The sequence below is a fragment of the Triturus cristatus genome, chromosome 3_2, assembly GCF_964204655.1.
Source record: "Triturus cristatus chromosome 3_2, aTriCri1.1, whole genome shotgun sequence".
In the NCBI taxonomy this organism is placed as follows: Eukaryota; Metazoa; Chordata; class Amphibia; order Caudata; family Salamandridae; genus Triturus; species Triturus cristatus.
Window position 1 is genome coordinate 77,497,121 of NC_140584.1, and position 26,248 is coordinate 77,523,368.

At 41.8% G+C, this 26,248-nt stretch overlaps 1 protein-coding gene across 1 annotated transcript in view; it reads right to left on the bottom strand.

Moving 5' to 3' along the window:
* The window catches only part of CRTAM (cytotoxic and regulatory T cell molecule), a 108,718-nt gene that overhangs the window by 53,069 nt on the left and 29,401 nt on the right, over nt 1-26,248 (bottom strand). Inside the window, exons 3-6 of the mRNA XM_085646767.1 lie at nt 24,870-25,022; nt 22,066-22,200; nt 9,934-10,095; nt 6,756-6,824 (exon numbers count right to left, since the gene is read on the bottom strand). Coding sequence (XP_085502893.1) covers nt 6,756-6,824; nt 9,934-10,095; nt 22,066-22,200; nt 24,870-25,022 — 519 coding nt within the window. The remainder of the gene's footprint in view (nt 1-6,755; nt 6,825-9,933; nt 10,096-22,065; nt 22,201-24,869; nt 25,023-26,248) is intronic.

The following is a 26,248-nucleotide window of genomic DNA, read 5'->3' on the forward strand; positions in this document are numbered from 1 at the left end:
TGAGGAGTTTTGAGGGTTTAAAGATGGGTGGAATTTAGATGCAAAAAGTTTTTTTTTATGGATCAACGATGGGTGGAGTTTAGGGGTGATAGAGGGTTTTTAGGGGTCTTGTATGGATGGTGTTTATGGGTGGCGAGGGTTTTTAGGGATCTGGGATGGGTGTTGTTTAGGGATGATGAGGGGTTTGTTATGGATCAGGGATGGGTGATGTTTAGAGAAAGAGGAGGGGCTTTTTTAGGCGTCAGGGATCGGTGGAGATTAGGGGTGGTGAGGGGTTTTAAGAGTTCATGAATGGACGGAGTTAAGATATAAAAAGGAGTTTTTAGGTTTCAGGAAGGGGTGGAGGTTACAACGAAGAAGGGTTTTAGAGTTTAGGGACGGTTGGAGTTTATGGTTAAGGGATGAGTGTACTTTAGACATGGTAAGGGATTGTTAGGATTCAGGGATGGGTTGAATTTAGGGAAAGAAGGGGCTTTTAAACTCAGTAATTGGTGGAGTGTAGGGGTCAGGGATGGATGGAGTTTCAGCATGGTGATGGGGTTTGTAGGGGGCATGTGTGGATATTGTTCCGGGATTGTGAGGGAAGTCAGGGGTGGATGGTGGTAAGAGGTCTCAACAGTAGGCAAATGTATGGAATACATCTATTTATAAATGATTCCTCATGGTATGCACTGGTTCAAGTGAGGACTTGGAAATCTCTGAATGATAATAGCTACAATGTGCAGGTCACTATGTGTTATAGCAACAGCAGAATGAGTTTCCTTGATGTAGAATTGTATGTAAGAGGAGATTCTATTCAGAGCACTTTGCACAGGAAAACCACTACTATTAACAATATTTAACGAGCCAATTGTTTCCATCCTAGTTCAGTCATCAGGGTGATCCCTTATGGATAGATGGCAAGGCTATGAAGAAACTGTAGTGAGGACCAGAGTTTTGATAATTACTTAAGGAAGAGATTAAATACTCAGGAGTACAATAATACACTGTTAGATCAGGCTGAGAAAAAAATTCGGACCATGGACAGGACGACATCTCTAAAAAAAAAATAGTGGTAATAGATTAGCATTAATAATTACATATAGTCAGGAACATAAGCTATCTAAAAGATACTATGAAAACATTGGGCTCTCTTACTTAGATCACTGGGTCTAAATGGAGTTATTGCTGAGAAAACTCTTGGACGTATAGGAGATGTTGTACTGTGAGGGAGAAGGTTACTAGAAATTATTTATCACCGATCATGCTCAAATGTGACTATTGTTTACCAAGTCCTCCTAAAGCTTTATTTGTGTGGGTGGACTGTGCCAATTTGGTCTCAACAAACTTAAGAGTTTTTAATGAAATAATGAGAAGACACACTGTATCAAACAATGTATTAACTGCAACAGTGTCTACATAGTTTATGTCATGATCTGTGATTATTCCTAAATTTACGTAGGACGCATAAAGAGAATGCTCAAGTTAAGAATACAAGAGCATATTAGAGCGGTAAGGAATCAGGACATACGACCCCCATTAGCACAGCATATTAGGGAGTGTCATCCAGATAAAACTAACATCAAGTTCCATGGGTTACAAAGAAATGGAAAAAAAATTACTCAAAGACCATGATGTTGAATTGGGGCTTTGTCAAACAGAGCCAAAATGAATTGGCAGACTGAGGGCTCTGCTGAGCAACCTCAAAGTAGAGAAAGACCTGCATTACTTTTTATGATCGCTGTTATGGAAGTTAATGCCAATACACCGGTGACATTTTGGAATTATATGTGTACTTGCTTTTCAACCAGTTAGGAGGTAGAAGGAAGGAGTTTGAGTGAAGCGGCAAACATGCTAGCACTTGTGTGTTGGAGGAATAACAGAGGACACATGCCAAACTGAGTAGGGGTGACTTGGTCTATATGTCAGCGAATGATAATGGTGTACAAGAGAGTGGACTGATTGGTGTTTATTGAACCAGTATTGATTTGACTCAGTTTAGTACAAGTAAAAGAAGATAAGATAGGAGGATTGTTGTACTGCGGCTTTGGCTGTAGAGGTGACCCCGTTATATTTGAAGCATACATGAAGGAAATAGTGTGTGATGCATAAAGGAGATTTTTTTATGTTGCTTGACTTGATTAGTTCATTTACGATTTTGAGTGATTTCATTGGACAGATTATTGTTCAACAAATGACAACGTGCTGAATAGTGTCTGTAAAGAGTAATTGTATTGATGGATTGTTGGTTAAGAGTGTTCTCTTTGGCAATGACTATAACCAATGGGGAAATGCAGGTTTATATTGATGCTTATTAAACGTTCATTTTTTTAAAGGATATAGGATGGAAGTAGTGCGCAAGGCAGAAAGCTGATTTCTTGCGATGTTTCAGCCAATGGGTATGTCTTAGGGGCGCTGTTGCATAGTCACCTGGGTAATAAAGCAGACCAAAGTGGGAACTGATTTCTGAGTGATAAGGAGTTGTCGGAAACAGCATGAGACATGCGAAAGTCATGACGATTGGTCTAGATTTTAGAGTTGGAAAGTGGGTTATTGGTAGGGGCAAATGTAGGTCTGCCACTGGCAATAAGGCCACTAACACATGGTAGGACTCAGCATAGGTCTTAGAAAATTATTCCTATGCTCAACCCTTGATAACGTGGCTGCGAGCAGAAAGGCTTAACTTCAAAGACAGGTATGTAAAGCATTTAAAAACACAATTTAAGTGAATAATTAAGACACAACACATAATAAAAATCCAACACCAATCCATAAATATAGGACATATTCTTATCTTTAAAATGACACCAAAATGACAACAATCCAATGTAGGAGACCGGAGATATGAATTTTCAAAGATTTAATAAAATATAGCACTTTGAATATTATAGCACCATATTGTGTTACCTGCTTGCGATAGACGGGGACAAAGGCAAAGTTTCAGGCCGGGTGCGATGGACCCCTGAGCGGCTACAGCTTTCGGCAGGTCCCGGTCTCAGTTTCTACCTTCACACTTAGAAACTTTTCTAGAGCTTTTCTTCCAGAGGGTCCTCAAAGCTCCCAGGCAGTCCGGATCCGGTGAGGGTTTGCCGGCTTGACTTGTGACAAGGTCCCGTTCAACTTCCCTGGAGCGGACTTTGAAAATATTTCAAGATTGCTTCAGCGGGACAACTCAGGAATCTAGACCGACACGCGGTGGAAGGCAGGCAGCTTGGCTCTCGCGGTTGCTCCCAGTGACCTTTTCTACGAGCGGACTTAGATACTTTTCTAGAGCTTTTTCTCGCGGGGTCTCTCGATGCTCCTCATGTAGCCGGATCCGGTGAGGGTTCGCCAGCTTCAGTTTTCTTCTAGTCCCGGTCAAACTCTGGAAGTTGGACCCATGGAGCTTTTAGCGGGACGAACCTGGATGGCTTGGCCGGCTCGCGGTTGAAGGCAGGCAGCTTGGCTGACCAGGTTGAGTCGGACCCTCTGTGGAGGTTTTTTTCAAAGTTGCTCCAAAGTTCTCCAAACTTCTTAAACTTCTTCCTGACGTTCCTCAAGAGGTCCGAAAGTGTCTCAAACTTACTCCAAGGGTCTGGAAGCTCCAAGATGGTCCTTGAAAGTTGAGGACGTCAGTTCCCACAATCCACTGGTACAAAGCCCTTACAAATCCACTAATGGTGTACATTTAGTTGGTGATGATCCAGTTTAGCTCTTTTAACCTGTAGCTTTCAGGGAGTCCACTCTTTAGTTCTTTTTCAGCAAAATAATCCATAGGGCTGTAGTTTCAGATGGTGCAATTTTCAGAGGTCAGGCCTTAGAAATCTTTGCACAGCAAAACTTCTCAGCAGGGCACTTCATGCTTCAGTAAGTTTCAAGCAGCAGATCTGGAGGGCTCTACCCCTTATTCCAAGTTCTCTGGGTGATGCAAGAAGTCACTTCTGACCAATGGGAGCAGGGTAACTCCTCAAAGTTATGACCACATCCTGTAGAGTGTGGCATTATTTTGTCCCAGAGTGCATCAAATCTTCCAAATCCATAATGGCTGATTTTCCATCAAGGAGGTAAGAGCTGGCTAAACACACTCCTAGGATGGCTAATTTACTTAGACTCTCCCCCTATATCTGCTCATACCTTCCTTAATCCTACCATCTGCCTGAGGTGGTAAGTTCAGAGCTGTAAATGACACTGGCCTCTGCTCTCCTCTTTGAAGACCATGCTTTACGACTCCTCCCCCTGGCCTCGCATTCCTATGGAACAGCACACTGCCCTCCCAGCAGAGCTGGTCAGCCCTAGGGGCTCTTTATCAACTCTACAAGGCAGCCTGGCTAATCCACTTAACTCTGACCAATCAGGGCAGACCACTGGAAGACTGAATTTGGACTTACAAACAAGAAAGCCTTATAACTTCTTGTATGTACACTTTAGGAGAAATTCAACAATATGATATTGTTGGATTTATTAATACCATTCTGGGAAGTCTTTGAATGGCATTTCTATCCTTCTCCTATCCATAGTTATTAATCACTAACTGCTTACCATGTTAACCTATGTAACAGGGGATTTGCAATGGGAAAAAATGACTTGGGCCATTTTTCCAGCACCAGGACTTACAAAAACATATTTTATAAGTACTTGCCTTATATCTACAGGAACTCCACCCCATGTGCAACTAGGGGAGACTTTAGGGGTTCTGAATCTGTAGAAAGATTGCAGATTCTCCCTCTACAGTGCTCCTAGCATCAAAGTAGAATATGAGTAGCAGTGTACCACAATGTGGGGAGTAAAATTTCACTTTACCCAGGCATATAAAAGCTCATTTTATAAGGGTATACCTTATAAATACCTGACCCCCCACACCTGGGATACCCAGGGGAGACCCTGGGGGTCCATAATATGCCAAAACAAAGTCGAGTTTGGGCACAATTGACTTTTTAAAAGCAGTACTGACACCCAGTGCTGCTTTTAAACTGACCTCAGGCTTCAGCAGTGCACACATGCAAGTGCAAAAAGAGCTGCTGGACTCTAAACTGCATGCCCCAGGGTACTAGGAACTTCTAGGTAGTTTCAATCCTCCTGCCCTATTATATACTAGGGGTTTATAGGGTAGGTCATGCCAATAACAGGGGTACCCCACCATACCATTGTGTACCCTAGTGTATGTAGGTGTTTTAACTGTATTCTAATGTGTTTCTTTCAGCATAGCACTGATGAAGATCCGAAAGCTATTGGGCATCCACTTCTAAAACAAACTAGACCATGCTTCAGGATGTCAACTAGATTATTTCAGATTTAGGAAAGAGCTGATGGCCTTTCTTTTTAAGATGATTTTAGTATACCAGGATCTGAACTGGACCTCTAATTTTCCTGGAGCGTGCTCCACACTCACTAGCATACAATAAATATCTCCCTTATATGGGCATACATGAATCTCTCCTTGAGGCCAGTGCTAACCTGTACCAGCAAAACTACCTGATGCTGAGCTGTTCTGAGACTAAGCTTTTCCTTACGAGCTCCTAAATCACTGAAGTTCTTAAGTGGCTGCAGGATGATAAGTCATTACAGTCCAAAAGTCCTTAAGTACATTTATAAACTATTTAGGTGTTGTTGCCTCAGACAAAGTCCAATGTACATCATGAGTGTGCAATGTAAGACTGATACATGAAGGATCATGGATTGGTCTTGGGACTGGAAGTTTGAAGGGGGAGCCTTTAATAATTTCCTTAAAATTCCAGTCTATGTGCCCTTGATTGGATGTGTTAGGGTTTGTCTCAAAGTAGCTCTATAGAATTAACAACCATGAGTTTTTTTGCATCTGGTGATTGTGAGTAGCATGTCTCTTGCTTTCCCTATGGCTCATTGTTTGCTAAATAGATTCAGTTTGATGTCCAGGTAAGAACATAATTCATGTTTCATATCTTCTAGTTTAAGACATCAGTATTGAACATAATATTTTATTAGATTTGAAGTCAGGACACTTGATTTAGTGTTGGGGTAATGTGACATCAACATCTGAGGTAATTCATGAGTTCTGTTACCAAGTTCAAATGGAGATCAACTCTTTATTACTGCCCAGGCAGAAAGAGCTACAGTTGTTGGGGAGGAAAAGCACAAAGACTTGCACAACTGTTGAAAAGTGCTTAGCACTGCTATGGATTTTGTTTTAAGTGATCTTTGGAAGTGAAAACACATTTAGATTGCTTGATGAGTAATTTATTGTGGCTTTGAAACAGGTTCTAAAGATCTACAGCTAAGTGTTGATTGGTCATACTGAAATGTGTCTAGAAATGCAGGTTTTCACTGGACTTCACACCATTTTGTTTTGAGGAAAAGATTCACCAGCTTTTATGGCTATTTGGGAATCACGCTAGTTCATTTAAATCAAATTCTTCTGCTCTTGCCTTTATATCAGTGAGGATATCCTTATAAATAAATGTGAAATTCTTTGTTTAGCTGCACAGATTAAAGAAAAATTCTAATAATGCTTATGTGATCTGCAATAATTATGAAAAACAGAATAAAACCAATTAAAGGGGCATCAGTGGTCCTTTCATATGACCTAATAAACGTTTAGAATGATAACATTTCTAAAGTTGGAAACTAAAGTTAAATAAAATAATTTGAAGCATACAAGCAAATCTTAGGTTTTGTCATTTCATCGCTTAAAAATGATTCTTTAATGTTAGTTGTTGGATGTACATTTATAAATGTTGGCCAAATCAATTGTACACATAGTTAAGATATTTTTGTATGTATCTAAACATGCATTTTTTTCTGAACATTTCTGTTTCTCTTACCAGACTCTTCGAGATAAGAACCGGATCCATCTGTACTCAAGTCTATGCCATCTTCTCCACTGGATGTCACTGTAGAAGGAGAAAAACAAAATTAAAGCTTTGAGGCAAGACATGCAAATCTAATTGTGCTTTATTAAAACACTGGAATGTGGAGCACTTATTAACTACAATGGAGTGCTCCGTGCTTCTACGGGCCGGTAAAAGCCCGCAGAGCAACATTCCAATTTTGCTTTTGTTCACAGCTGTTGCTGTGAACAAAGGCCTCTCGGAGCCCGAGGGGATTTAATCCCCCTCCGGCTCCGAGAGGCCTTTGTTTTATTTGTTAGAACAGTCTGCCCTCTAGTGGCAGAATGTTCTAATAGCCTTATAGCCCTTCATAGCTGGGCTATACCGTCCATTAAAGTCCCGCTCCCTTGTTAACGCTGGAGCGGGCCTTTAATGGCCGGTATAGCCCGCTACAGCAGGCTATAAGGCTATATTTGAACACTGAAATGTTGAGAGCTCCATCAGAGCTGGGACGACTTAGGGTAGCTATGCACTTTACAAATGTATTTTTCATTCATTTCTTTCATTCCATTGAAGACAATGGAGCTGCAGTGGCCTACATGAACTGGCATATACCCGCTGCTCTCAACATTTCAATGTACTAATGCACAGCCTTTGCCTTTCTCTTTCCCCTGCCTCGCTCTTTCCCCTGCCTCTCGAAATCTATTTATTTGGCAGAGGAAAGTCAAAGGCAGAGGCCATGCAGGAGGACACAAGCAGCCTTCACTTTTCCCTTCTCCTGTTGCTCATTGTCATTAGGGCCTCAGAAGGAGGGAGGGGTGAACGCTGCTCAGCTCCTGGGTCTCCCTGGCGTGGGTGAACTACAAAAAACAGTTCGGTGAAGCTGGTCTAAATTAGGGGCTGACTTCAGCTGCCTTTCACAACTCTCGCTGTGAATGTTCAACAGCTAACAGACGTGTGCCTGCATATGGCTTTTAACCATAGAACATTCACAGCAAGAGCTTTGTGAACCATGGCTTTGGAGCTAAGTGGGATTTCAACCCCTCAGACTCTGACGCTTTCGTATTTCTAATTAGAACATTTTGCTCTCATGGGGCAGAATGTTTGAATAGCTTTATAGCCCGTCGTAGCTCGGCTATGCAGCCATTACTGGCCAACTCACTTGTTAAAGGCTCTCGGCTTCGGCTTGGGTCTTTAAAGCTGGAGCGGATGTTTAATGGCCAGTAAAGCCTGCTACGGTGGGCTACAACACTATATTGTAACCAGAGAACACGTAGAGTAGCCCATCCTCTCTTGCCTGAGGGAGAAATGAATCTTCCAAGTTTTCATTCAATAGCCCACTTCCACCTCCATTCATGAAGAGGTTAACCCAAGAATCAAAACAGAAACAGAAAAATGAAATTATGCAGATTTTCAGTGAGATACGCCATTATTGCGGTGAATAGTTCATACGGAAATCTCAGCTCAAACTCACTGAGGAATTGATCCATTAACATTTTTGCATGTAATCTATTTTGAGATTGTTGAAACAAAATCTTTATACACAGAGTCAGAGTTCAATATGCTGAGATTTATGTGATAAAGTGCACCTATTACAGTGGAAATATTATCTGTTTGGTATGTTTTTACCCAACCTAAGTTTAGGTTCAGGTCTCATCACTGGTGAACATCTAAAAACATATAATTTTATACATATCTGGATACCTCTTGCAGGTAATTTCGAAGCATGGAAACTTGGAAAATATATTTCTGTCAGAGACAGTATTGGGGAAGAAGTTTCCCCACAGGAAAAGTATTGTACTAATCGGAAATATATCAACAAGTTAATGTTTCACCTTGTGGAAAATCTGCATGAGAATGTTTTGCAAGTTGGAGTATCCTAGGTGCCAACCACTACTGTAGATTTCCTGGCGTTCTCCTTGGATTCTTGGCAGTTTCCATCAGCTAAAAACAAGGTTGGCATGGAAAGTACAAATGTGCTACGCTGAACATAGACGAAGGCCACAGTTATCACCAAGGGCCACTTAAGAGACCAGTCTTCAAAGAATTCCTAGCAGATAGTACCTAAGATCATGAATCAGAAACAACGGAACAAATGAATGTCAGACTGTCGTTCCAGGGATAGCTGCAACCTCTTAATTATCTATCATCAATTTTCTATATGAAAGAGATTTTCAGTTTCTGCAATTGATTCACAGCTGTCATCAGAATATAGACCCTCTATAAAATCTATCAAATATAATTCATTAATCACTTTGACTGGGAGAAATGGAGAATGTTTTGCATAATTATAAAAACCGCATCAAAGTGTTTTTTGCCAAGACAATGATTAGTAGTCACGAGAAAATGTTCAACGTTCCCCACCTGACTCTTATCTCACACTGAAAACTGATCTACCCTGAATCTCTGTTATCCTTTATTCTATTTTTAACCACAATAAATATTTGTAACATGGATTTTGAGATAGAGCATTTAAGGTGAAAGCATTTGTCAATTGAAATATAAAAGACATGGAAGAGGTTGGAGGACTTAAATTATTTTGAAATACAACATTGTCAAAAGGATCTTAAGTCTAATCCCATGCAAATAAGTAAATATGTTTACTTAGCATTTAAAAACTTTTCTTCTAGTTCCTGATTACATTGTGGTCATTTTTGCAAAACAAAATGAAGGGACTCATACAATACTGTGCCGTACATCTGTAAATTCAATATCACAACAGCAAGAGGGTGTGTTGAGATAAACAGGGGTGGATTATTATTATTAATAATATTAATTATTATTATTGACATTATTATAATACCCTTAATACTGTACTTTTCTGTTTCTAAATACCAGATCTTCCCATTATGCAATTCAAGGCATTCAACTTTCTGACCTCAGAAGGCAGGAAGCCTGAGTCTGCTTTGCCAGGTTTCAAATTTGTATCCTTCACAACCTTGGATTTGCCAAAGTCAAGCATACAACTCTCTGGACCATGCTAATGTCTCTGATCGGAAAAGGGTCCTTGAGGAATTCTGCAAATAACCCAAACTGCCAGCCATCATCAAACACCTGGAAACACATGCACATTCACAAAAACTAAACACACTCACAATGGACAAAGGCGCACAAAGAAATTACTATGACATAAGTATACCCAGATGTGTCGCTAAATCTATTCAGTACTTACAGACATCAGTGAATTTGAAAGGGGCACTTAGTACTCTAGAGCCCAGGCTTTCATGGTGAATAACACATTCAGCTACAGACTTTTCGCTGTAAGATCTCACAGTGAGAGTACTGGTTGTGTTGCATTTCTTTCCATTACGTTCAAAGTTGTACGTAGTGTCACCTATATTGATAATTGGAGGGAAAATTGTTCAGTGAATAGTCTGAATAAAGAAGGAAATTGCATTTTTTTTGTTTCATATTCATTACTAGGATGTTCACCACTATGTAAAGCATAATGTTTTTCAGATGTTATATGATATAAATGTATATAAAACATTGGAATACTGACACTGAGGTAAACATAGCATGAAGTAAATTTGAACCTTCCTACCACTTTAATTTTCGAAATAGGAACAGCTGATGCGTGCAAGATAAGAACGAAACACAGGAAGAGAGAGCAATAGCACTGGGATAGGATGCAGGTGACAGAGGAAAGGAGGCTCAGAGGTAGCAATAAGTGCACAGAGGCCGACAGATTAGCTAGAGATTAAAAAGGAAAACACAAACATGAAGACATATTGACAAACTCCTTTTTAAGATCCCTTGCATACAAACAACAAATATGGTGAGATAAAATACAATTAAAAAAAGTAAATTCGACATTTAAAAGATGCAGTACATTTCAACACACATATGGATCTATTTTTCTTCCTACTGTCAAACATTGGAAGCCAAAAGCAAACTCTGTGTCAAAAGATCATTTCATATCTGGCAAATAGTCGCCCAAATTGTTTTTTTGGGAGAAATATCAAACAGAGTACCATTGTGTACATTTATTTTTCAACAAAATAAGTGAAACCTATGTAGGAGTTTAATATTCTAATTGCAGCAACGGCGGGCCCTTCTTGCCACACCTCACATCAGTTCCAGGCAAACTAATAGTTGTACAATCAACCCCGCACGCCAGCCGTTGAGCAGCGTTACTGTGTTCCAGATCAATAAAGCATCAAGAAAAAAAGGGGGGTGCACGGATCAGATAGTCCAAGAAGCCAAAGCGTTATAACCAAATGTCCTCTTTATTTCAATTATAAGTGAGTTTCAGTTGATAAAAAGTGGTCAGCCAACGCGTTTCATTCCCTCAAGGGGAACTTCATCAGGGCTTTACTTAATGTTTCCTGTCTCCATAGTATTTCAAAGACATCCTGAAAAATTTACGAGGTGCAGTCTATTTCACATGCGCCTCAGATTCCAGCAGTTGCCTGAACAGTGTCCCAAGTGTTACGGCGTGTTCCTCGATGCACCTCGTGAATTTTTCAGGATGTCTTTGAAATACTATGGAGACAGGAAACATTAAGTAAAGCCCTGATGAAGTTCCCCTGGACTATCTGATCCGTGCACCCCCCTTTTTTTCTTTATATGTAGGAGTTTCTTCACTTCTTTTGACAATAATACTTCACCAGTTCTATAATGAGAAACACATTAAAAACTTAACAATGTCGTAAAGTGCAGAAAATCATTAACTTTGACCACTTCCAAAGGAGAAATCAAAACTTCACAAGCCACTCGTAAGTAATGTTATCCCCTTTTAAAGCATGAATGAATTAGGCCCAGGTGTCCACCTTTATTGACTCACAGACTTTCTCCCCATCATGGACTGTATATTCCATAAAATCAGTCACAAGCTGGAAACTTCAGCCACACTCCCTTAACGCTTTGTAAAGTGGTCCAATGTCCACTAAATATCACATTCCATTTTGGCTTGTCTCCATGACCCGATAGAACATGTATTACATTCGCTTGATGTTTAGCATAGGTATCTGAGTAGCTGACAGTAAGGGCCTAGTCCTCTAAAGTTTGTGAAACAATGAAGCGCTATGTTAAGTTTTTCTCTTGCGAGCTTCCTGTAACTCTCGCAGATACTCATTACCAACCCTTCATAAAATGTATGCATGTGTGTTTTCGTACCCTTTTACATTGTTGCAAAAAAAGGTAAGCCAAAATTAAATTTCAAAGTCTTTACGAAAACAGTATTAAAGTTAACTTGGAGAAAGCCACACAAATAATTTCAGCATCAGCTCGTTCTTGCAAGGAATTATTGCCACTTCCGAAGAAAAACTATACGAGCGCATAGATGTGAGAAAAGTGTAAGTCACAGTGGTATATGAGCAGGGCCTGGGGAATTGTGCGAATTGGTGGATGTTGATTTGCAGCAATTGACACAGAATCGACAATCTGCTGCATAATCTGCGGATTTTAACAATAAAATATTTTTTTCCAGCTTAAACAGATCAAAAGTAGCTAAAAACGCTGCAAAACATGTTGCAGGATGCCACACACCTCCCTTCCCACAAACCATACAAGGATAACGTAAAGGCAACAATACAAATACTCTATAAACAGTCAAAATGAAATGAAATAAAAGTAATTTATCAACTTCATGAAGAAAAATTTAAATAACACAGCGTGGAAATACACATGTTGGCTCTACAATAAAAGACATGCCGAACGGTAAAACATGGAAAATCGCTGATAGCTCAAATAAGCCTCAGTACATTTCATAGTCAGAATCTTACTTGCTTGGCCTTCCTCAGAAGCACATTGGTCTTTTTTACACACCAGCCGAGAAACACAGGAGACACGGTTGTCCAAAAGGCGGTCTAGCAGTCTATGTGTCCACAGCTATTAACATCTTATCAGAGCAGATAGCCCCCTCTGGACCAAACATGCAATTAATTTTCGCTACTTGCAAAAGGGAAACTAAGAACTTGACTATTAATTAACACCTATACACATCCAACGGTGCAAAAGAAAAAAGCCCACAATGCGTTGCTAACAGCCATAATCTCCAACATAAGAGCGCAAATCTCTCCTGGGACATAGTTGTAACAGGAGACTTTAATTCAAACGTAATCTTTACCCCATACGAGGATGAGAAACTAGCTGCAGATAATAAATGCTGGATCATACAACCCCAATTTCAAAGTAAGACGCCTCGCCCCGATCTCGTAGGACAACGCTTGGTGAAAACGCTCGACTACCTGGGCTTGGGAGTCATAAATGGCAGAACACCGGAAGACACCTCGCCAAAACATACCTTTTTTTGAGGGAAGTCGCAATCAAGGCTTGACTACACGGCATTTTCATTATCACTAATGCCTTTTCTTTCTCTATTTTTTATTGAATTAACCACCAGGAGCGACCATGCGTATCAACATACTTACTTTAATCTAAACTTACCAAAACACCAGACCAATCAGGCAACTGAGGAATGCATCCACTCAACTGACCTGAAACGGCTGAAATAGACAAAAGAGAAAATTGAGGAGCTCCAAATCAAATTACAAAGGCTGAACATAGAAAAGGAAAACGTTGGTCTAACTAAGATACAAGACTCGGAAATTTCACTGAGAAACTAACAACTCTAATGCCTGATAAACCGAAACAGGCACCAAGAAACAAAAACAACACACCACCAGCAATAGAGGCCCTAACACTGAAACGAGAACTACAAAAAGCCGTCAGGAGACTTAAAAGAACAGAACAGGACCACACAGGCTGGTAAGCTGTACGCTACCTAAGGAAACTATACAAAAAACAGCCATGGGATCATAAAAGAAGAAGTGAGGACAACTTTTGGGTAAAACTACTATACAACACAAAAAAAACGAATTCAAGTACATTCTGGGAAACAACAAACAATCTGAGTCATCCTGTGACAACTCTATCATCAAATCTACAAGAATACATTTGGGCAACGTTTCTAACAAAAAGATTTACAGAAACTGCAATCCTGTAACTCCCAGTTGGTAAGGAAGAAGAGTGCGTAAAACATCCGGACCAAGAAGAACAATAATATTGCCTCCAGATATGAAAAAGACAGCATTATACATAAACACGCAACTACAGAACTACCAGCAGACGAAACGCAATGGTATGGCGCCGAGACCAGTGCTCAATTTTTAATGGCAAGATCAGACAGGCCTGCCTATGCAGGGGACGACGTAAACAGAATAATACTGAAAGGCCAAGGAAATGGAGCACCAGGTCCAAACGGCATCCCTCAAGCAGTCTTCAAACACTCCCCATCCTTCTGGAGTAGGAGACTAGCGAATCTGTTCAAAGAAGCCGAGACTTTGAACCAAATTCCATCAAGCTGCCAAGGTTCAATAATCTCACCAATCTATAAAGAAGGGGACAGAACTTGTCCGGCAAATTACAGATTCATCGCTTTACTGGACATAGAAGCAAAGTACTATGCCTCCCTGTTCCTGGAAGACCTGACTATCTGGTCAAACACGCTCAATCTGATCCCCATCAACCAGACGGGCTTCAGAAGAGGAATTGGGACAATCACAAACATTTTAACACTTTCCTTAATTGCAGACAAGTATAAACGGAGAAAACAACAACTGCACCTTTGCTTCATAGACCTCAAGGCTGCATTTGGCAGTGTGGATCGTCATCTCCTATGGGAAAATCAGAAAGCATGGAAAATTCCTGAGAGGATTTTTAGATGAATACTGCTTCTTTATTCCAACACATGGATGAGAGCAAAGCTGGGAGATGGCTCAAGACTAACAAGAAAGGTGATCAACACTAAAGGTCTAAAATAAGGATGCGTGCTGGCTCTGCACCTTTTAAATCTTTTCATGGGGGACCTGGCACACCAGCTTGACAAGATCAACTCCCATCCACCCCAGCTGGGAACGCTACCTCTATCACATCTCTCATATGCAGATGATGTTGTCCTGATGAGCCTAACCAAGATCGGCCTCCGCAGGTCACTCACAGGCATGTTGGATTCTAATAACAACGAACAGGCTAGAAATTAATACATCGAAAAGCAAGACAATGCTAATCAGTAATTATCCAAAGGCCAAGCAGAACATACAACTTGAGGGTAACCTGCTAGAGGAAGTATCTAACTACAAATACCTGGGTTGTTATATGGACAATAGGCAGAACCATGGAGAGCAGAAAGCTTATATGCTACAGAGAACAAACGCACTGACGTTTGCCTTCTGGACCCTAGCAAAAAAACTGAAGGGGCCATCGTATAAACCTTTGTTTGCAGTGATAACAGCTAAAATGCTTCCAACACTAACGTACACCAGTATTGTGCTACACGGTGAAGATTCTGAACTATTGAACAAATTATTAGTCTCAACATATAAAAACGTTTTTCAGATACATCAGTCCGCGACCCCAGCACAGACTCGAATTTAGCTTTATAAATGAAACACTGGGGAGGATATATGCAACTATAAAGTTATGGTACCGATTGAAACAAAACAAAGCAGACTCCTTGTTGAACAAAGCCCTGTGGGCTGAATTAGAAGCCAAAAAAAAATCACCTTACAATCAATATCTCCAAAAAGCATTTCTAACAACTAGCATAGGTGAGCTTTGGAACACCAATCTGCCCTATCCATTCTTCAAACACGCTATAAACAAATCAGCAAAATTTCACTCCTCGTTAATTGACAAAAACATCTTTAGCAAGAGAACACATGCATGGATGGTGATCAATAACTAGAATATCCTTGTGCTGGCACCATACCTAAGCATTACATTCTCGATCCATCAAAAACAACGCCTGATGGCCTTCGCTTCGGCAAATTTCCTTCCATTGCAGTTCAGCCAACCTGGGTCCATAAAGGGCCGACAGAATGCCGGCTATGCGGCAGCAACAAAGAGGACTTCATCCACCTAATCTGGATATGTCCCAAACTTCGCACAGCACGTGTCACTTTACTAAGGAATGGTCTGAACACCAGAAGAATAAGGACATGCAGATCATCAATAATAGCAGGTCTGGATCCGACTGACATTCTAATGAACTGTCAATTGATAAAGTTTCTAACAGGCTTTGAAAACAGAACAGTTAGCTATCGATCTGACGGGTTAAAAAACTTTGTGTTCCACTAAATTCAAATGAGACTATCTGACATTTTAGAATTATGTTTGGAAGGTAACTCTTTGATTGTACAGAGGATCATTAATCAATTAACACGCAGAACACACTTATTGTAGGCTAAGTACTCTTGTATACTTTTGTATATTTATAACTGAGAATGTAAAGTATTTTAAGGTTTTAAGGAAAATTACAAAATGTTATCATTGTTTATATATAAGAGACAAAATTGTGATTAACTAAGACAATACACATTTATTTACCATTACCATTACGTTGGTCTGTACATCAATTCTTGCCCAAGGTGCATTGGTAATGCAATCAGCCAGCTTAAAAACATTTGTCACATGCGTTTCCATCACTCAGGAGAACGGTATGTGCCTTCACCTTTTTTACTTGTAACAGGTTAGAGAATGTAGACATTCCTTTCTTCCCTTTTCATCCACAAAGCACACACACCCAATCTCCTACTGCCAACCTTATGAAATGTGTGGCACCACCGCCATCTAGTCCACCGAGACTCATCCGCTTATTTTGCCTCTGGACTCCAACAGACAACAACATCCTTGCCTTTATGCACCTCATCAATTCAAAAGGTGATTTCTTAGTGGCCCTATTGGGTGTGGTATGATACTCTCTTATCAACTTCCACACAGCCTCCCTCCATGAACCACCCTTACCCAAAGCAAGTTGCAATCCTTCCTTCAAAGTTCTGTTCCACCGCTCCACCAATCCATTACCTTGAGGATAACAGACCAATGAATGGACTTGCTCCACACCCAATTTGTCAAAAAAATCTCTCATCTCACATGACACAAACTGCACACCATTATCGATCACAATCACCTTTCTCTCTTCCACAGCTCTTCCAGAAACACAATCACCTCTCACATATTGACCTAATTTGTAAACTTCACTTCTGGCCACCTAGAATGGTCATCCACAGCCACCAAAGCATACACATATCTGGCATCTAGAACTCTATAAGGTCCAGAAATGTCCAATCCAATTTTCTTCCACAGAGCAACCATCTTATCTATTACAACCGGTGGGTATTTCACAGTCTTCTGCACTTACCAAACAGTTCCGAAAACTATGTTCCACTTCGCGGTTTATGCCAGGCCATCAGTATTCAGATCTCAACCTAGACTTGGTTGCATTCATTCCTGAATTTCCATCATGTGCAAGATACAAGACATGACCTCTTAGCTCCCCCAGCACCACCAACACCTCATTTCTCCACAGCATTCCATCAATCAACAATAGTTAATCATCTACTTGCTGATATTCATCAGACTAGATAGAACCTTCTCCTCTCTTTGGCCACCCATCTCTCACATATTTCAACACTTCTTGCAACACAACATCCTTTGTATCGAAATGCAACCTCCTTCCACAGCACATACACTAGCCACCATCCAATCCTTTTCATGTAAATCTCATTCACCCTAACAATTGACTGGCAACCTCGACAAACAGTTGGCTACCACATTTTTCTTTCCAGGCAGATATTCCAGCACATACATATACTCCATCATCCTTATCATCCAAGGAGCAATGCTGGCAGAAGCTATCCTTTTCCCCTGCTTCCCCCTTTGTGGTAAAGACATCCACAATTGGGCGATGATCAGTATGCAGTACAAACTCAGTTTCCCTCCAAATATTTAAAATGGCAAGTGCCCCACCAACACGCCAGGGCCTCATGTTCAATAGTTGAACATGTTAATTCCGCCTACCACAATGGTCTGGATGCATAGGCTATTGTCACCTCTCTCTCTCCTTGACACTGCATCAACACTGCCCCCAAGCCCACACTACTGGCATCAGTGCAAATTATGCTTGTGTCACACGTGTCAAAAGGTTTCAGCGAAGGGCCAACGCTATGCTCACTTTTAACTGCACAAATTCTCATTCACAAGCCTCACACCACTCAAACTTGGCATTCTTTGTCATAAGTCTTCTCATATTCACTGTCCTGCCTACAAAATTTGGTATGAACCTCAATATTCGGCTAACCCCAAAAATGACCGTAAGCGGTCCTTGTCTTTTGGAGCTGGGGCATCTTGTATGGCTTTGTTAGATTTGGGGGTCTCTTGCTGGCAGAGGTAGGTACCTTTGACAAATAGGGATCCTTGCGTCTAGTCAGGGTAAGGGGGTACACTCCTAAAATAACCCCTGCTCACCCCCTTGGTAGCTTGGCACGAGCAGACAGGCTTATCTCAGAGGCAGTGTGGAAAGCATTTTTGACCACATACAGTAACCAAGTAACAACACTATGGATGGACACCACACAAGTTTTATATAAAAAAATAAGTATTCTTTATATAGATTTAACACAAGACCATAAATGACAAAAATCCACAATACTGTACTTAAAATGGTAGAATTAGCTTAGTTCTCTTAAGATGGTAAATGCGACACTCAGAGTTCAATGTACCTCAAGATGCGTAACGCAAGACCTGGTGCAAAGAAACAAAGATGGCGCTTTCTTCTTGATGCAACACGCTTCCTGGTGATGCGGTGGCGTCTGCTGTGACGTCGATCCTCTTCTCCGGCAATGCGAGATGCTTCCACACGATGCGAGCCGCGACAGACCCTGAGACACGCTTCCTAGTGATGCGGCGGCGTCTGCTGCCATGCCGATCCTCTCCCCTGGCGATGCGAGTTGCTTCCACAATGATGCGAGCTGCGACAGGCCCTGCGACACTCTTCCCGGGGATGCAGCGGCGTCTGCTGCTACGTCGATCCTCTTCTCCGGTGATGAGCTACGACAGGCCCTGTGACACGATTCCCGGAGATGCGGCGGCATTTGATGCGACGTCGATCCTCCTCTCCGACGATGAGCCGCGACAGGCCCTGTGACACGCTTCCCAGTGATGCGGCGGTGTCTGCTGCGACGTCCACCCTCTCCCCTGGCGATGCAAGGCGCTTCAGTTGACCTGCGATGACTCAACGATTCTTCTGCGACACGCTTCCCGGTGATGCGGTGGCATCTGCTGCGACGTCGATCCTCTTCTCTGGCGATGCGAGGTGCTTCATGTTGTGAAGCGGCAGTTCGGCGACACGCTTCTTGTTCGTGAGTTGCGCTTCCAGCTCCTTGCGACACGCAGTCCCTCAGAAAGCCTCGCAAAACAGCAGGCACTTCCAAAGAACTCTTGGGGAGCTGGTGGGTGAAGTCTGTTGTCCCTGAAACTTCAGCAGGAGGCAAGCTCTTTTCCAAGCCATTGGAGATCCTTCACAAGTTGAATAAAGGGCACACAAAGTGATTTCTCCTTTCTTTGGCAGTCAGGAAACCACTGCAGGCCAATCCCTCAAGCTTAGGGATAGTCTCTTCTCAGTCTCTTCTTGTTCCGCTCCTCAGCAAAGGTTTCTTCTTGTTTCCCAAAGTGATCTAAAGTTCTTGGGTTTGGGTCCCAATATTTAAACCCAGTTTCTCTTTGTTCTCTGAAGGCAGAGAGGCCTTTGCCTAGTCCAAACCAGTTCTGGTCAGTCTTGGAGCACTTTGTTGACATGACTCCTTCTTTCCTTTCACAGTGCAGGGCAGCGACATCAGACGAACCACAGGAGGTGGAGCCAGCATTGGGGAGGGAAAGCACAGCCCTATTCAGGTCCCAGGTGCAACTCCTCCCACCCATCTACATGGAGATCTCTCTATTGAGCCCTGTGCTGACTCACCCTGTCTCTGGGAATTCCCCAGCCCCCTGGAATTCCCCAGCCCCTGTCACTCAAATACCAGACAAGGAATACACAGCCTAGAAGAGGCAGGTTTGGATGGTTAGACAAGAAAATACCTACTTTCTAAAAGTGGTATTTTCAAACACAGAATGTTAAAACCAACTTCACTAAAAGATGTATTTCATCATTCTGAGTTCAGGCATACTAAACTTGAATTTCTACCATATTCCCTGAGTCAGTTAGGATTATAAGATGTAATAATCAAACTGCCCATTCTGGCCTATGGGGAACAGGTAGCCTTGCAATAGTGAAAAACGAAAATGGATGTAATTCACTATTAGGACATGCCACACACACCAGGGCATGTCCAACCTTATACTTACAATGAACCCTGCCCTTGGGCCTACCATAGGGGTGACTAATATGCAGCAAAGGGAAGGTTTAGGGACTGGCAAGTGGGTGTGCTTGCCCAGTCAACATGGCAGTACCAGACTGCACACAATGGCAAGCCTTAGACACACTTTAACAGGCTGCTTCAATGGGTGGCACAACCAGTGCTGCAAGCCCACTAGCAGCATTTGGATTACCAGCCCTGGGTACTCCTGGTGCGCTGTACTAGGGTCTGACAGGTAAACCAAACCACCCAATTATGGAATCACTAATCCATACATGAATTTACAAAAGGGAGAGCATCTGCACTTTAGCACTAAGCAGTGGTAAAGTGCCCAGAGTCATAAAACTGCCAACAACAGGTCGGAAAAAATACAGGAGGAAGACAAAAGGTTCAAGGATGACCCTGCAAAAAGGGCCAAGTCCAACAGGCTTTTACTAACTTCAGCCTATGTGACACAGCATGCTCATCCAACCAATGTCCAGATACTCTACTCCATCCTTCTCAATTTTGCAGTTGTCCAACTTGATTGTTAATCCACAGTCACACGATTTTGATAACGCACCGTGCAACTCTTGTCATGCACTACCTTGTTTTCAACCAACATATTAGTATGTCATCCTGGAAATACGCTATATTTGGCATGGCAAGGACGTGCCTTGTGTACTTTAGATGTAGCATTGTCCTTCGATCCTATCTTATGCATGAACCTCTTTAACAAACCCAACCTGTCGATGAAAACTTTGTGAAATTCCTTCTTCTATCTGTTCTGGGATACTCCATTTGGAATAGGGTCTTATCTAGATTCGGCACCAATCACTTAATCTGGATGATTGGTATACAATATTATCTGCAACTCCCTCTGTTGCAGTTAACCCAATAAACAAGATTCATTCTTCGCAATGTACACCTTCGAGTTGGACAAGATACCCTGAAACTCCAATGCACCAGTGAAATATCCCACCAGATCAATTGGCTTATTTCTGTAAGCCAACAACCTAACATCTGGTGGCTTCAAATCCTTTCCAGGAAACGTGTAGCGCGCTCTTGAATCCACCATCATTCACACCTCTACTCCGTCTACAGTAAAGGTGCAAAATGAGTTTTCTGGCTGGTCAAGTGCTCCTACCTCACTTACTAACAAGAGGAATTCCTCCTGTATTGCATTCTCATCATCTCCACTCACAGATGCAATCATGTTTTTCAGTTTGCGTCACTCGTGTCAAAAGGTTTCAGTGAAGTGGCAAATGCTATCTATGCTTTATTTTAACCGCACAAATTCTCGTTCAGAAGCCTCACAACTCACAAACTTGGCGTTCTTTGTTATAAGTCTCCTCATATTCCCCGTTGGGTCTGCAAAATTTGGTATGAACCTCGAATAATATTCGGCTAACCCCGAAATTGACTGTAATTGGTCCTTGTCTTTAGGAGCCGGGGCACCCCCATACATAAACCTATTTTTTCTGAGGAATTTGCTCCCAGCTGTACCCTGTAAATAATCTTACTTATTTGTTTGCAGGAGTAAATCTGCATCCATTTTTAGGGTGGGTTGACACTTACAAACTACTAGTAAATATCCACAAACCAAGGAGTCTAGGGAAGTGTACCAGCATTCACAGGTGGACCTATCTAAAAACGCCCCAAAACCTTCTTGCTATCCCTGTATTTTTGAATGAGGAAATTCCACATACTGAGAGAATTTCTGTACAGCAAACCTCTTTTGCGAGGGTAAAAGGCTGCCAATCCTGTGTTGTCAATCAGGAATTTTCGTACTTGACCCCTGCAAATGTTTACCAATCAACCTCCTTATGTACTGCATTAGTCAAATGATAAATGCGTCCTAACGTCCTGTGTGTAATATTTTCAGATATGGATTTGTGACATACAATTTTGCATGCAAAATGTTTTTTCCTACATGGTAATTTTTCCCCATGGAGAAATTCCTCCACTCACATCCATCAATGTTGGTGGTTCTGCCTTTCCCATTCGTACCCCAAATTGCTTTACGTCTTTCCTTGCCAGGAGGATATCTTTGTTGAAATTATGACATACCTTGTTATGGTACTTTACTTACTAAATGTCACATACAGTTCTGATGATTTCTCCTTCAAACGGACAAATAAACTAAATTAGCAGAGTATTTTCATTTCATATATTTAAAATAATCTTACCATAGACTTCAAAGCTGTTATCTATCAGCCATGTAATTGTAGGCTGTGGTTTACTTCCCCACGTACTACAGCTCAGCACCATTCTTTTTTGTTGGTTATGTATGATGATTTCTAATGCTGGTGAGGAAGGAGGAGCTAGGACAGATAATATAAAGGTTATTTTTAGGATATCGGATCCGAACTAATCCCAACAGTTCCGCCACTTACATATCTTTCTTGAGCATGCATTCACAATGATCCTCACCTCCATCAGCCCATTTCTCCCTTAAAGTACCTGCCACCCTTTCCACCACTCTTAGAAGAAGCCTCACAGTAAGAGCTAAAAGAAACTACTGGAGTCCTGCCACTCAACCCCTAAAACAAACTAAAAGACCTGGCATTCTGCCACCCCCACGACTGCCCTTATTTGGCATCCTGACAACCTTCCAATTCTCCCTTAGCCATGGCCGGACTGGCCTTTTGGGGCATCGGGTAATCCCCAGTCAGATGGCGGGATGGAGGCAATTTTGCAAGCTCTGGGGTGTGTGATCATATTTTCCTGCTGGGTGTTGCTGCGGGGCCTGGGTGCTGGTGCGTCCAGCCAAACCAGCTGCAGCTACTACTGGGGGCTGCCTGAGTGCATTGGTCTTCATTGGCAGGAGCCAGGCTTAATACCTTCTATCTGTGTCATTAGATTACCATCAACAAAGAGCATAGTCACTTTAAAATTATATATAAATACATCATCTTAGACAAATGTCACTTTCAGGCTGGATAACAGTCTGTGCCAGCTCTTCTTCAGTGCCAGGATACTTAAGCCTGTGTCATATCATTGACAGGTGCGCATGCGCTGGATTCATTAAGCATGTAATATGCTTGGCTAGTGCGTCCATCTCTTTCCCATCGCCCACACACAGGACATCCTAACCACTTCAATAAGACCAGAGACAGAGGGCAGGGCTTCTGTACCACTATGGAGATGTCACTTGGCCAACCAGTATGTTATAGTATGTTATGTTAGGGATTCTTGTAGACCACAAACTGCTCATCTTAAACACCATTCTGGTAACGAGAGCTAAGAAGGTCTCTGCACAACACTAACTCTAATTCCCCGTGAGGCAAAAATCAGCATTTTAAAAGACTTTCTGAAAGGAGGTGTTAAGAGATCACTTTTTAGGGTATGGGGTAATGGGCTCCAGTGTTTTCTGCTGTGTAGCTCAAAGCTCTACCTCCAGAAAATTACTTCTTAAACCTCGGGGACACCAGTTTATGATCATTGGAAGGGCAATTGGGTGCATCTCAAAACGTTTTCCTACAGATACTGTGGTCCCCTCTCGTGGATTCACTTATGGCTCATACACAGGAACTTAAAGAGGATCTATTTCTTTACAGGCAACCAGTGTGGTCGATATCTGAAGGCAGTTCCATGTCCTTTCACTTAATCTGAATATCAAATGAATCACTGCACCTGCATCTGCAGCACTTGAAGTTTTGACTGTCCTGCTTTGGAAATACCTAATGAGAGGCTGAGAAGTGTGGCTCAATGGTTAGAGCGGCAGACCCTGATGCAGAGGTCTGGCCCGGACCAGGGCTCAATTCCCGCCTCGGCGGGTCCTGGGCTCAATTTCCCCGGACCCGATAATTCTCACCTCGGTGCCTATTCTAATCATGGGTCCCACTCTGCAACTCTGGGCAATAGCTTGCTTAATCTCCACAATGGCCCCAAAAGCGCTAGGATGCCTGGCTTCACCTTGGGGGTGACCAGGAGTGGGCACTTCACAGGGAAAGGCCAGGAAGGGTTCCACAGCGGTATGTGCACAGCGCCTGAGAGACCCTTTCGGGGGGGGGGGGGTGCGGAGCGCTATATAAATGCACTACATTACATTTACTATAATCCAGTCTTGAAAGGATTAGAGTTTGTGTGGTAATTTTGCCCTGAGCACAATTTGCCCTGAGCACAATTGAAGTTTGTTCCAGTCAGGTCAAACAGGATAGATGACATGTATTTCCTTTATAGCTAAGAAATATTGCCATCCTATTTCACAGGATTCCAAAAGGTAGGATGCCCAGGAAACCCAGTTCCATTCATGCTCTGGCTTGTGCCCTGCCTGGTCCTGGTGAGGTCTGTGCAACTCTGCTGTGAGAGCAGCAGCCAGGCAGTTCTGAGCTTAAGGACCGAGCTGCCGATCACAGTCAGGTATACACAAGAGTTTAACTCTGCCAATGTCTGTGTGTCCATTCACTCAGATGTATTGAGCTACTGTAGCACCGATAAGGGCACTGACCCGGTCAAGTGTCATGCATCTCAGATCAAACAAATGCATAGTCATAATTTCCCATCATCCCTGCAGGGATTGGGAACTGTTGTGTAAATGTGTGACACCAGGCAGGGCAGCAGCTGAGCAAGTAAAGCTGATCGCGTTGGTCGGCCCCATTTCATGCTCATCCACTGACAGGTGAGAGGCTGGGCTGGGGTGTGGGTTGACTGAGCGAATGATGCTGCAATTAAGGGGTCACTGTTGCCTCTCTTGGCTACACAGTGACCGTGGAGGCTGAGATGGAGGCCCTCTTCTTCCTGATACAATGACTGGTAGGCTGGGGAGACATACAGAGATAGTATCCAGACCACATCACACCATCATACCATCAAATTATGAAATTGAAAACATTCTGTACTGTAATATTATCTGCTTTTTTGCAAGAGATACCTTTGGAAACACTTTACAGACCGTGACCATTTCTTAACCTTCTAAATCATGCAATTATTTTTTTGAAATTAAAAGTATTCTACATTTTACAATAATTTCTTTTTTACCACTACTCACCTAAAACAGTGACATTCACTATTGTGGTACGCAATGGATTACTATAGTGCAAACACCTGTAAATGCCTTCATCCGCAATGCTGACGTTAGATAAGGTGATAGTAAGCTCTCGTGGTGAGTAATGAATGAGTTTGTATCTTCTGTCGTGTAGCACTAAAAAGTAAATCCAGATGGTTAGTTGAGTTTTGAAAAATAACCAACGAATGTGAGATTAAATGCTATTTTATACAAATCAAGATGATGCAGCATCTCCACCAGTATTTTATTAAATGATATGTAATAGTCTAGTGGCCAGATGTACAAACCATTTTTGAGGTCGCAAACGGACCAATTCATAGAATCAGGTCGTTTGAAACCACAAAAAAAGCTTTTTTTAATGTGCAACACCAAACTGCGATTCGATCACTTGTTACTGAATCACAATCTGTGTATGCGACCCAATTCCCATTCGGTATTTGAAAGGGTGCCGACGAGACCTCTTCCCCTCTGAGAATGTAAAAAAAAATCATTTAAAGAGCAGGTTGTAGCCCCATGGACTACTGCTTACTCTTAAAAAATGAAAGTTCATCGTTGAATTGTGTTTTTTAAACACGTCCAGCTTTCCTTTACGGCAAACAGGCTGCATTTCCCCCAAAAAAGATTGCTTTATATAAAAGTATATTCAGACATGGTGGCTTAGCATTCCTAATGGCTTGCAAACTGCAACCTATCTCATTAATATTCATGAGGTGGGTCTATTTGTGACTCACTCGGAATCGCTAACTTTTTATACAAAACAAGTTTCATAAATTAAGAATAGTGATTTTCTAATTGTAATTCAGAGATAATCGTGATAAAAAAATCACTATCCCTAATCTTCCTACATCTGGCCCTGAGGCCCAAATGACAGAGGAGCTAGGCTAGGGATATTTCAGCAACTAAAACTACAAATACTATAGAAGAAGGGAGCAAATTCAAGATGATCTATGAATTCAGAACAAGGGCTTATACATTCAGACTTTGCTGGAAGCTCAGGATTAATTAAAGATATTCTCTTTTAAAAAGAGGATAGAGAGTTCTTGCAACTGTCTACTGATGGTGAGGAAATTCAGAAGCAGAATTCAAAAATTCAAGGTGCAGATGAGGCGGACTAGTTGAAATTTCAGAGCAGCAGCAACCATGAAGACTCAATTTACCCTACTTTGTTCCAGGAGTCGTCAGCAGGTGTATGATTAGATTGGCCTACTGGCGCTTGCCAGAAGTCAGCGTCTAAAATTTCCAGGTTCATTCAGAATATCAGCAACAAAAATACCATGAAGGTAAGTGTAAATAGGTAAATATTGATTTACTATTATCTCAATATCTACAGGAATATATATATTCTATGCTCATCAGAATTC